Genomic DNA, 11,418 nt, shown 5'->3' with positions numbered 1-11,418 from the left:
TTATATTGGTATAAAGAAAATCATTATAATTTGAAAATCAATTATTTTTGATAAATTAAAGCGGTTTTAACAGTATAATAAACAGGAAATAAAATTAAATAACCGATCATGGAGGTCCGTGTCCGTGAGCCTGCCATCCTCTGTCACAAAGATAAGGCTCGTTCGATCATTGACAGTTCCCATTTGTTGACTTTTGACGTGGGCGAAAGGAAAACACATAAAATAAGCAATATTTTCTCGGAATACTAGAGTTTCATGCCGACAGTGACCAAAATCGGCAGATTTTCCGTTGCTGTATATATTAGCCGTTGCTTTTAGCCATTTTTCAACGTCTTACACGATGGAGGAAGAGTTTGAACCATACGAGCCGACGCTACAGAACATCATCGCCCAGACATCGCTAAAATGGATTTTCGTTGGTGGAAAAGGAGGCGTCGGCAAAACGACCTGCAGCTCTAGCCTAGCGGTGCAGCTGTCCCAACACCGGGAATCCGTGCTTATCATATCGACCGATCCGGCGCACAACATTTCCGATGCGTTTGATCAAAAGTTCACCAAGGTTCCCACGAAGGTGAACGGATTCGATAATCTGTTCGCGATGGAAATCGACCCAAATGTCGGGATTAACGAACTGCCGGATGAATATTTCGAGGGCGATGCATCCGCGCTAAACGTTGGCAAAGGTGTTCTACAGGAGGTTATTAGCACGCTGCCCGGCATTGACGAGGCTATGAGCTACGCAGAAGTCATGAAGTATGTTGAGTCATGGCGAATGATATATCGAATCCGATTTCATTTAATGTGTTATCTATGTTATCATCGTTTCAGGCTAGTGAAAGCGATGAACTTCTCGGTGGTTGTTTTTGATACTGCTCCGACGGGTCACACTCTTCGTCTGCTGTCCTTCCCGCAGGTGGTAGAAAAGGGTCTGGGCAAACTGTTGCGCCTGAAGATGAAGCTATCGCCTATCATTTCGCAAATGGGTGCTCTTTTCGGGATACAAGATTTCAACGGAGACACCATCGCCAACAAGCTGGAAGAGATGCTAAGCATCATCCAGCAAGTGAACGAGCAGTTCCACAACCCAGTAAGTCCGGCATAATAGACCGTCATGTTGTAGCAGCAAGACAGGCTTCTGATTGTTCTTTCCCGCCCCACAGCAACAAACGACGTTCGTGTGCGTGTGTATAGCCGAGTTTCTGTCGCTGTACGAGACGGAACGGCTCGTGCAAGAGTTGACGAAATGTGGCATCGACACGCACAACATCATCGTCAATCAGCTGCTGTTCCAGCGGCAGGGACAGGTACCTTGCAGCATGTGCTCGGCGCGTTGTAAGGTGCAGGAGAAGTATCTGGATCAGATTGCCGACCTGTACGAGGACTTTCACGTGGTCCGGTTACCTTTGCTCGACGAAGAGGTGCGCGGCGCCGAGAAAGTTAAAAAATTCTCCCGCAATTTGGTCGTTCCGTACGTGCCTGATGCGCCTACGCAGCAATAAGGTCACTCTAGCACTTTGTTTTGGGTTGAAAACTACAAAAAACGGCACACTAATCGGGTATAGTTTTGTAAATTTGCAACATTTAACTACAGACGGAAACGAGGTCGAAAAAGTGTTTATGGGTAGCATATGGTATTTTTCGGTTTTGCTCCTCGCGTTATTTTTCTTTCCCACACATACACCGGTAATAAACTATTATAAAATTTGCAACATAAACCCGTCCGTTTACTTCCGTGGATAGCTTCCACCAAAGCGCGTCGGCTTTCAAACTACGACACCACACCCAGTTGCTTACCTACCTCGATGAACGCGGCCACGGCCCGGTCGATTTCCTCCTCGGAGTGAGCCGCCGACAGCTGCACCCGGATGCGTGCCTTGCCTTTCGGCACCACCGGATAACTGAAGCCGATCACGTAGATTCCCCGCTTCAGCATCTCGTCCGCGAAGGTCGACGCCAGTCGGGCATCGCCCAGCATCACCGGACTGATCGGATGGTCCATGCCGGAGATAGTGAAACCGGCATTGGTCATCGCCTTCCGGAAGCGGCGCGTATTGCTCTGCACTTTCGCCGTCAGTGCGCTCGATTCCATCAGCATGTCGAGCACCTTCTGGGCGCTGGCGACGACCGGTGGTGGCAGTGAGTTGGAGAACAGGTACGGACGGGACTTCTGGCGCAGCAGATCTACTAGTTCCTTCGGACCGGTCGTATAACCACCGGCCGCACCACCCAGCGCCTTGCCGAGCGTAGAGTTGATGATGTCGCACCGACCAAGCATGCCGTAGAACTCCTCCGTGCCACGTCCAGTGTTTCCGAAGAAGCCCGTCGCGTGACAATCATCCACGAACGTTACCGCTCCGTATCGGTCAGCTAGCTCGAAGATCTCCGGAAGCGGGGCCACGTTGCCGTCCATCGAGAACACCCCGTCGGTGACGATCATCTTGACCCGGGCGTCCGTCGTACGCAGTTTCTCCTCCAGATCGGCCATGTTGCGGTGCAGATAGCGTGCTTTCTTCGCTTTGCACAACCGGATACCGTCGATGATGGACGCGTGGTTTAGCTCGTCCGAGAACACGGCATCCTCGGGCGTGAGGACGGCTTCAAAAATGCCCGCGTTCGCGTCGAAACAGGACGCGTACAGGATCGTGTCCTCGCGCTGGTGAAACGCGGACAGTTTGCGTTCCAGCTGCTTGTGGATGTCCTGCGTGCCGCAGATGAACCGCACCGAGCTCAACCCGGCACCATACTCATCGAGGGCTTTCTTGCCGTAGTTGATAACGTCCCCATTTGCCTGATTGTGGGGGAAAAGAAAGAACGTAAGAAAAAAGATGCATTACGAAGGACCTTCTCTTCGAATTCTTCATCGAGAAAGGTTAACCGTACCGAAAGGCCGAGGTAGTTGTTGGCGCAAAAGTTGAGAATTTTACCGCTGCTTCCCTCCACGCCGATGGTTGTGGCTTGTGGCGTGGTTATGATGCGTTCGCTTTTGTACGTTCCAGCCTCCCGGATGTCGTCGAGCTGATGTTGGATGATCTGACGGAGCTTCTGGTTCCCTGCCGATACGGTGCCATAGAAGGCGGCTGAAACTAGAGTGGAAATGGCATGAAAAGCGGACTTACTACATTTCCATGCACAGTGTAACCGAAATCACGTGTTCAACAAGTCTCGGTGTGCCGAAAACACAGCTCAGTTGTGCATTTTAGGCAATTTTTAAAACCTCAATATTCATCAGCCGGCAGTGAACTGACGCACGCATTCTCTTCTCTGAAGGGTCATTCCTCGCGGCATAGTCGTGCGTTTGTGTCCTTGAACGTGTGCGAGGATATGCGAACGTCGCTTGTCAATCATTGCATCGGGAAAAGCCGATAGAAAAACGACTCGTAAAAATAGATTTGCTGCCGGACCAATGCGACATATTGGGCGTTTTGAACAAATATGCTTTGCCGCGAGAGCTGTGCGCTTTTTAAATTGATGGTTTTGCGTATCCCGGTTGTGTATGTGTGACCAACAAACTACTTTGGCCATTTCCAAATCCGTTATCATAAATAGTTAAAAATTTGTTTATATAGAGTGGATTTTTCGTGGTATGATGACTTTATCCTAATTATTAAACGAAGCACGCAACGTTTGCGCTTAGCTGTAAAACGCACCATACCAAAATCGAACACGCAAAACCGGTTTTTTGCATTCGCAGAACCACTGCAACTTTGTGCACGTTCTTACCTTTACCTTGGCCGCATTGCTGCAACAGGTTGCGCGAAAACTGCATCGTTGCCATTCTGCTGGAGCGTATATTTGATAGCTCGTCGCACCGCTAGGTTCCTAACGTAATGATCTAAAAATTTGCAGAAAACAATCACCCCTAGTCAAAGATCGGGTGTCGGTTGTGCCACAATGTATGCTCTAACTACAATGTATGACTGCGGACACTCCTAAGCCGGTTTTGCGAAGCGTGCGTGCCTGTTCCCACTACCCACACTCAACTGCTTGATTAGGCCGGCGAAATTGGATCAATTGAAGCACTCGAAACCGGAGAGGAGACAACCGATTACTGCAGCATAAGCCCAGCCGCTAGTTAAACGTTGATGGGGACGATTTTCGTGGAGCTCGAAGCAATTGCGTGACCGACGATAAGCGAGTTCCGTGCTGGCCGAAGCATGAACAACCACTGCTTTTTCGTATTCTGTCCGGATCTGGCCGTGGGGTTGCGTGCGCCTTCCTTCGGTCTCGTATGACTCCACCGTTGATATATCCAACATATGAGGGAGACCAGCGTTAGAGAGCATTAGATTTGCCGGCAAAGGATCGCAGTTCGTATCGTTCACAGAGAGAGAAAGAGAGTGGACTTAAATCGCGAGACGTTGCGGATCGCCTAGCAACCCTGTTGATGTTGTCACCGCGGGTGTTGCTAAGGGAACAAAGCGTGAGATGAAATTCGACACATAAGAGAATATAGAGAGATAGAAGGAGAGAGAGAGACAAAGATTCACAGGAGAAACGTGACCCAAGATACGCTTAGAAGCATGTTTTTCTTCTCAACAAATTAATATACGAATTACTACGCAACGAATGGTGCGTTTGCTTGATCAATAAACGTTATGCTGCTATTGTAATTATAAATGCACTATTACCAAAACCGGGACCACCATTCGGGACGGAACCATCGGGAATGGATACCAAACAAACGGCTACGGTGGGGTGATGCTTTAAATTCGAAAGGATTTATTTGGGAGCAATCAATCTGCTGGCTATCTGTCCTAGCTGAACCATGGAGTTGATGTGATGACTTTATAAAGACTTGTTTTTTTTTCAATAACGATTTTTGTTTGTTTCTGCACTCTATCTGACCGTTGGTTGTATATACGCATTGAATCATCATCTACATCTATTGTTGAATTAACCGTTTTCCTCGGTCTAGTCCATGTATAATTGTTGTGGTCACACGATGCAAGATGATAGAGAAAAAAAACTAAAATACTTACATAAAGCTTAAAATGAAGTACAACCTCAGCATCACGGAACGAAACCACTTCGAAAATTTATCAAGCAAGCTCGAGTGGACTTCCTGTTAATTTCATATCCTCGATCGATACACGATAACGTGTTATTTTCTCTGTCTGCGAATATAATACAAATAAAGCAAATAAAGTGTATAAAAAACACATAAAATTAAGTACGTATAGCTACTGGTTGTCATTAACGTAAAAGCAGAGAGCTCTTCTTCACGAACGAGCTCTTCTACCATATAAGCGATATTGCTTCCGACAAAAAATCTGCCAAAGCGAGCAAAGTAGAAGAATACCTTCCAGGGCCATGTGTTTTCGCTGAAGAGGACATAAAAATGCATCCGATCGGTCTATTGCTTCTATCGCCGTGCTCTTTCTCTATCATGTTCTGATCGCCTTTCGAATTGAATCACGTTTCCCAACAATCTTAACAAGTTTGCATTCCAATCCTCTCGCTAAAAGTGCGTAATATCTCTAACTTGGTGTACTTGGGTTGAAATAACATAACTACAAACAAGAACCTGTACAAAGGAAACGCATAGTTTGGTTTTAAGGCAAGTATGAAATTCAAAAGTAAATGTAAAAGTAAACCAATGAAATTTTCCACGTTCGAATTCGGTACTTGTCTGTCTTATCACTTAAAACGCACTGTAAGTTTTTGGCAAAACAGAGCACGAACAAGTACGGGGGCACAACTTCAAGCTATGTTTGTTTTGCTACGCGAATCGTCACAGAAAGCCATCGAATTTATCTATTCGCTTGACATTGAATCGCATTCAGGTAGTTGAATCTTGATTGGTGCGTGTCTAATAACGTTACCCATTTTGTTTTGTTAATTATTGTTAAACAGCCGCGGCTGATGTTAGCATCTCTTCGCTACCAATAAACACTTCTTTTGGTTTTAAATTTATAATTTCATAAGGTACGGAAAGTATCATTTGTCGTGAGTAATTTGGCTTAGCTTCGTTAACGTTCATCTCACTTTCCGCACGGAAGAAAACACAATGTAACCCGAATCGACTTTGTCAATTTTCGAAACATACTGTGATACGGAGTTTTGTGTTCTATATACCGACAATCATTACTACTGAATAATAGATTGGTACGAAAATTATGTGCAAAGGAAATATGTGCCTATTTGTTAGTTAGCAGATGGTTTTCGATGTTTTTCGGTAATAGGTTTTTTTTGCGCTCTACCTTAAACAGCTCAGTTTTGATTTTACATTCTCTAGTCAATGATAAAATTATGTTTGCTTTATGTTTGACAAATCCAAAAGAATACTCTTTGTGTTTTTTCTTCTTCCTATACTGAGACACTAATTAGTGCAAATTGCTCGTTACGGAATAAAAATAGATGAAACTTGCAAACGCCATTAGAGTGATTTCATCTTTAGCAAAGTATCATGCTAATTCGTTCGTAATTGTTCATTTCTTTCCTTGTTTTTAATTTACCATTGCCTCCATCAATTTCCTATCAATTTTCTTCATCACACTTTCACATTCTAGTGACTGGTTTTCTTTTCTTTTCGCTCAAAAGTATTCTATCACTACCCATCTATGTTTTTTCTGCTTGTCTCTAGCGGCCTGCAGTTCCTGTGTCTATCGAACATTCATTCTTAAAAATCAATCAATCATTGTAAAACTTTGGTTTGCCTTCATTTCATCGCATTTTCTCTGTCAATTTGATCTGCCGTGCGTCTCTGCCAAAAATACCCGCGCACAGAAACACGTGCCTCCCGCCAACGTGTTGCTGGTGTGTTAGTCGTTTTGAAATCTTAATTACCTTTCACACTCAACAAAGGATTCATCCTTGGCTGATACCGTAAACGTCAAATGTTTCGCCTACATGATAGTATCGAAAACTCCGACAGATTTTTTGCTTACGGTACCACCACTTTTCTCCGGTGATGCTGCAACAGCGGCACCGACGGCCTGGGTTACGCTAGGTTGCGGTGTGGTTGAGACCTGCGTAACGAGCGTTCCGGGATACAGCTTTGCCAGCAGCACATTTGCCGGCGGTGTTGTGCTAGTGATCAAGGGTGGCGCAGCTGGTTTGACCGGAGGTTCAGTATTAATTTTCATCGCCCCGTCTGGCTGTTGGTTGAACAGGGGCGATAGTATGGAAGAAATGTTGTCCTTCCCGATCTACGAATTGAAAATTGTTTTTGTCTTCGAATCTAACACACGACATGGACCGCTTACCTGTTGCGTTTCATTTGCTTCTCGCGAACGATGAATCGCTTCCTTTCTGCCGGAAAACTGCTGTATCTGGTCCTGCAGGTCACCGAGCTTCCCTCTGACCTCGTCCAGCTTGCTGTGGTACAGCTGGCACTCTTCCTGCACTTTCCCGATCGTACCGTGTAATCCCGTCGTGACGTTCGCCAGTTTCGCCAGCTGATCGTTAATGATCTTACGATCGGCCTCGAGCACACTGGTGTTGTTACGCACCTTCAGCCAATCCGTCTCGATCGATAGTACGTGTGAAGAAATGTTGACCGTATTATCAAACACCTCCTCGATGCGTTTCGTCTGATTAGACAGATCGTCGTGGAGCCAGCCATTCTTCTGCTTCAACACCAGCAGCTCACCGGTTACGTTTTCCGCGAGATTATTCAACCGCCCGTTAAACTGATCCCGCAACTCCGCTATCGTTTTCTCAACACCCTTCGTGACGCCCTCACCTCCGATGATGTCCGATACGGAGCTGGCATTTTGTATGCGGCTGAATAAGGTCTGCAAATCGAAAAAATAGTCTCCCATTAATATATGCACACATCAATTAGGGGAATTCGCAGTGCAATTACCTGCAGGTCATCGAGCGTTTTGTTCAGCTGCCTCTGGTCGGCCTGTATGGTGTCGAAGCGAGTCTCCAGTACGCCGATGCGGGAATTGGAATCACCTATTTTGGACCCCAGATCAGCCACACTGGACTGCAGGCGGTTAAGTTGGGCCTCTTGCGAGTTTTCGTTCTTCTTGTCAATTGTCTCACGAAGTTGTTTGAGCTGCAAATAATGAAGCGTGGAAAATGAAGCAACACCACACAAAAGAGAACGCTTGCAAACGGAGCTCACCTCGGCGAAGAAGTTCGTAAGGACTTGCTGCATTTCCCGCAGCTTCCCGTTGAGTGCGGTCTGGTTTTGTTCCAGATTTTTGGACGTCTCGTGCCACTTTTGCAGCGCTTCGGGAACATTTTGACTAGTTGCAGAAACTGCTCGGCGTGGCATTCGATGAAAGGCACACGAGATGGAAGAGAGAATAATGAAATGTCGAATTAATGTTGGTTAATTACCGGCTCATGCTGGCGTCGGTCTTTGCAAGCTGGCTGAGGAAAGAGAGGCTGCCAGACTACGTAACACGTAGCCAGACGCTTTGCTAGTAGTATCCGCTTTTCTGTCCATTCCCGGCCGGCTTACTTCACCCGTTTGTCGTAAATCTCCTTCTCCAGGGATACATTCACCACCGCTGCCACTAGGAAGTGCAAAAAGCAACCCCCAAAAAAGCACCACTTTCCTTATTCACGAGCATATTCATTTCGTTGTGGCCACGGGGACCTCCCCAATGGCCATTGCCGGGTGCGCCCACCAGTCGGGATTTCTCGGATGATGAGCCTTTCGGTTTTATTTGCTCCTTTTCCCTACCGCCACATCTAATTGCCCATTATGCTCCGGCGTGTATCTAAATGCCTTGATGGAGCCTTTACAGGGCGGTAATTGTAAGGATAATCATATCCTAACTGCATTACGTCAGAACTGCTCAGCCTTCCGTTCCGGGAGCAACTGAAACTATACACGTATTCGAGCATTTGCGGGATGTATTACGCCAACGCTCTTTCGTCTTACGCTTTCGGGGTTTTCTGACGAGCTGTGTTACTAATTGGTGGTTCAACTGTTAAGTACTGTATTTTTTTTTTCTGCGCATTTACTATAACGCGCAAAAACCGACTATGCCGGATCGAGAGGCCATGCCGGTGTGGTTTCAGAGTTTCTTTGATTGTCCCATTTATTAACGCATTTATCAGAGTCCTTTTCCTACAGCGCCCCAAACTCCACGAACAGAGGCAGCAAATAAATTGTCGACAAAGCAGAGAAGCAAAACCCGGTGCTGCGTTTTTTTTTGCCGCTTTGTTGTCCTTGGTCCAGCTATTCTGCGATGATCGATGTTGAACAATTTCGCACCACTCGACCAGCTGTGTGCGTGTGTGAGTCGAGCGTTAATAAATTAACTTTCACCAAAAGATGTCCCCAAACGCCAACAACCGATTTCTTATCCCAAATCATCCTCGCTCAGACCCGCCGGTCGTGTTGTTGGCTTTCTTCACAAATGGTTTTCCAAACGCCAGACGCCGCGTTACGAATTGTCGCTCGGGTCACAGCGTCACCGCGTCGTGACATCGATCTATTTTCAAAGCACGTGAATGGGACGTACACAAAAAACGAAAAAAAAATAGAAAGACGAAAATATTCGAAGCAGGCAAAATACCAGCGATTATTAAACGGGGCGTCCGTCAGGGGGCGAATGTTGACGCTGTGCCGCCAGAATGCCGAACTACGACAAAAACAAAGCCCGTATCGTCCGTAAAGCTGGAGCCCGAAGCCCGAGGAGTGGTTTTCGAGTTCAAGTTCACCTGCATTCAGGACAAAATCAAACAAATATCCAAAACGGAGCGATGAGCTAAGCGCACAACCGTTGCGGGCGGATGGCACTCGGTTGATAGTCTCACGGTGCCAATTTTTGAACCGACAGGTTGCCGACTTCTTTGGAAAAAGGTGACGCCAGAAGATGACGCTTGTCGAATGAAAGGCGACAAAAAAACTACTCCAAATTGGATTCACTCCAAACGATTCCAAGACACTCGGATCCGCTATCACGCAGGCCAAAAACGCCAGGACGCGTACCGCCCGATTGGGCTTTGGGAAGGACTGCAAGAAATTTTATTATGGATATTCGGTTGCCGCCCATCCGATAACTTTTTTTTTCTCTTCCTCTATTGCTCGCCTTCCGGTTCAGTTGCGCGAACGGAAAGTTATTTTTACTAACGAAGAATTGTCGCTCGTGAAGCAAACGACGACCAGCAAAGAAAAAGAAGAAAATTCACAGAACTCGTAATTTCTTTAGATGGCAAAAGGGAGAATACTTTCACATCGGCCAGTTATGGGACAACGAATTTGAAAAGGATTCAATACGACCCGAAATGGTTTCGGGGAAGCGGCGGCGTGATTCTCAACAAATAATTTAATTACTGCCACCTCAAGTGACTTTCCGGACGGGGGAAAAGCACGAGCACAAGCGCAAACTTTGGAGAAAGTTTCGTCCCCACATTCCCGTTCCCGTACTCGAATCCACCTTTTGTTGAATCACATCCGTCCAGCAGATTAAGCAGAACTACCACTCACACATTCCGGTTCGGTGGATGATCGGAGAATCCTGCCGAAACGAACGGAAAAGGATGCTGCGGAACTGAAGATGGATGTACGCTTCCCACAACGGCAAGTATCTCACTTCTGCCTTCAACTAGATCCTCCCTTCACGCCGTGTCCTTGTTCCGATGCAGGTTTGTTTATGTACGTTGTCCTTGCTGTCCTTGCTGAAGGACCTCGGGAGCTTGGAACCTGCTTTCGCCGTGCAGTCCGGTGGAAAATTTGCGGCCCACCATTTGCCCGATAAACCCCTCCTTTATCTTGTTATTTCTCACCCTTCAGGACGACCTTCGGAAAACTTCATCCCTCGAGTTCCAAGAAACGTGCGGTTCCCTGCACCAAAAAAAAGGAGTACGACGCCGTGTAAATGTCAAACCCCCTTGGCTTCCCAGTGACCCATGGAGGCGCCTGGTGCTGCACGCCGTCCACCGATCGGTATTCCCGGATTCCCCATTTCTCGCATTTTGATGAAGGAACACATCCATTCGACCATTCGTAGTCACCTTGCTCGATGCGGATGCGATACTGCGATATCTGCTGCCGGATATCGAAGTACAGCCAGTACATGAACCCGAGCGAGATGAAAATGCAGGACACGAACAGGAGCGGGCCGCAGGTGCGCAGGCAGGAGAACCGTTTCGTCCGGCACCGGGACTGTGTGCGCACCTTCGGTTGCTGTGTGCGTGAAACGGAATAAAAGAAAAAAGGCACATGTAAGGAGCCAATGTGAGCTGGCCATGAGTGGGAGTTTTTTTGTTTTGGTCGATCCCTCCCCCGCACAAACTGACCCATGAATAATCCTCCTGCTCGTCGGTCGAGTTCGATAGGAGCTGATCGTGTGAGGCCACACCATTGCTGGCCGCGTGCCGACCACCACCACCACCCTTTGCACCTTTGGCCAGCGAGTGCGCTACGAGTGCGTCCAGTTCGCGGCGTTTGCGCATCTTTTTGCCACCGACACGCAGCGGAACCGCCACGTGGTGACCGACCGATTCCAT

At 47.2% G+C, this 11,418-nt stretch overlaps 3 protein-coding genes across 4 annotated transcripts; 1 reads left to right on the top strand and 2 right to left on the bottom strand.

Annotated features, from left to right (window-relative positions):
- Positions 1-227: 227 nt before the first annotated feature.
- LOC128722553 (ATPase ASNA1 homolog) lies at positions 228-1,528 on the top strand. Its single transcript, XM_053816225.1, has 3 exons — positions 228-753; positions 829-1,087; positions 1,161-1,528. The coding sequence occupies exons 1-3, from the start codon at positions 341-343 to the stop codon at positions 1,497-1,499; spliced, it is 1,011 nt and encodes a 336-aa protein (XP_053672200.1). The 5' UTR covers positions 228-340; the 3' UTR covers positions 1,500-1,528.
- Positions 1,529-1,700: 172 nt separating this feature from the next.
- Positions 1,701-3,912, bottom strand: LOC128722552 (2-amino-3-ketobutyrate coenzyme A ligase, mitochondrial). 2 transcript variants are annotated; one of them, XM_053816223.1, is made up of 3 exons: positions 3,721-3,912; positions 2,881-3,083; positions 1,701-2,788 (listed from the first exon to the last, which is right to left on the bottom strand). In XM_053816223.1, exons 1-3 carry the CDS (start codon positions 3,773-3,775, stop codon positions 1,769-1,771), a joined length of 1,278 nt encoding a protein of 425 aa, XP_053672198.1. In that variant the 5' UTR covers positions 3,776-3,912; the 3' UTR covers positions 1,701-1,768. The 2 variants fall into 2 exon arrangements, with proteins under 2 accessions (XP_053672198.1, XP_053672199.1); XM_053816224.1 differs by having other exon boundaries at positions 2,881-3,077; positions 3,721-3,775.
- Positions 3,913-4,765: 853 nt separating this feature from the next.
- Positions 4,766-11,418, bottom strand: LOC128722542 (uncharacterized). Its single transcript, XM_053816212.1, has 6 exons — positions 11,209-11,418; positions 10,924-11,095; positions 8,075-8,211; positions 7,808-8,005; positions 7,206-7,736; positions 4,766-7,148 (listed from the first exon to the last, which is right to left on the bottom strand). Exons 1-6 carry the CDS (start codon positions 11,416-11,418, stop codon positions 6,846-6,848), a joined length of 1,551 nt encoding a protein of 516 aa, XP_053672187.1. The 3' UTR covers positions 4,766-6,845.

This window comes from Anopheles nili, chromosome 3, assembly GCF_943737925.1.
Source record: "Anopheles nili chromosome 3, idAnoNiliSN_F5_01, whole genome shotgun sequence".
NCBI lineage: Eukaryota > Metazoa > Arthropoda > Insecta > Diptera > Culicidae > Anopheles > Anopheles nili.
Note: the sequence above shows the minus strand (reverse complement) of the source record. Positions and strands in the feature narration are given on the sequence as shown.

What these genes read in the sequence shown, in the direction of transcription:
- LOC128722553 (XM_053816225.1), top strand. Translation starts at nt 341, where the DNA reads ATGGAGGAAGAGTTTGAACCATACGAGCCGACGCTACAGAACATCATC. An exon ending in AGCTACGCAGAAGTCATGAA is followed by an intron (nt 754 to 828) that starts GTATGTTGAGTC and finishes TCATCGTTTCAG; the next exon opens with GCTAGTGAAAGCGATGAACT. An exon ending in ACGAGCAGTTCCACAACCCA is followed by an intron (nt 1,088 to 1,160) that starts GTAAGTCCGGCA and finishes CCCGCCCCACAG; the next exon opens with CAACAAACGACGTTCGTGTG.
- LOC128722552 (XM_053816223.1), bottom strand. Translation starts at nt 3,775, where the DNA reads ATGGCAACGATGCAGTTTTCGCGCAACCTGTTGCAGCAATGCGGCCAA. An exon ending in GCAATGCGGCCAAGGTAAAG is followed by an intron (nt 3,084 to 3,720) that starts GTAAGAACGTGC and finishes TTTCCACTCTAG; the next exon opens with TTTCAGCCGCCTTCTATGGC. An exon ending in ACAACTACCTCGGCCTTTCG is followed by an intron (nt 2,789 to 2,880) that starts GTACGGTTAACC and finishes CCCCACAATCAG; the next exon opens with GCAAATGGGGACGTTATCAA.
- LOC128722542 (XM_053816212.1), bottom strand. Translation starts at nt 11,418, where the DNA reads ATGGAATCGGTCGGTCACCACGTGGCGGTTCCGCTGCGTGTCGGTGGC. An exon ending in AAACGCTCGATGACCTGCAG is followed by an intron (nt 7,737 to 7,807) that starts GTAATTGCACTG and finishes TTCGATTTGCAG; the next exon opens with ACCTTATTCAGCCGCATACA. An exon ending in AAGCAAATGAAACGCAACAG is followed by an intron (nt 7,149 to 7,205) that starts GTAAGCGGTCCA and finishes TTCAATTCGTAG; the next exon opens with ATCGGGAAGGACAACATTTC.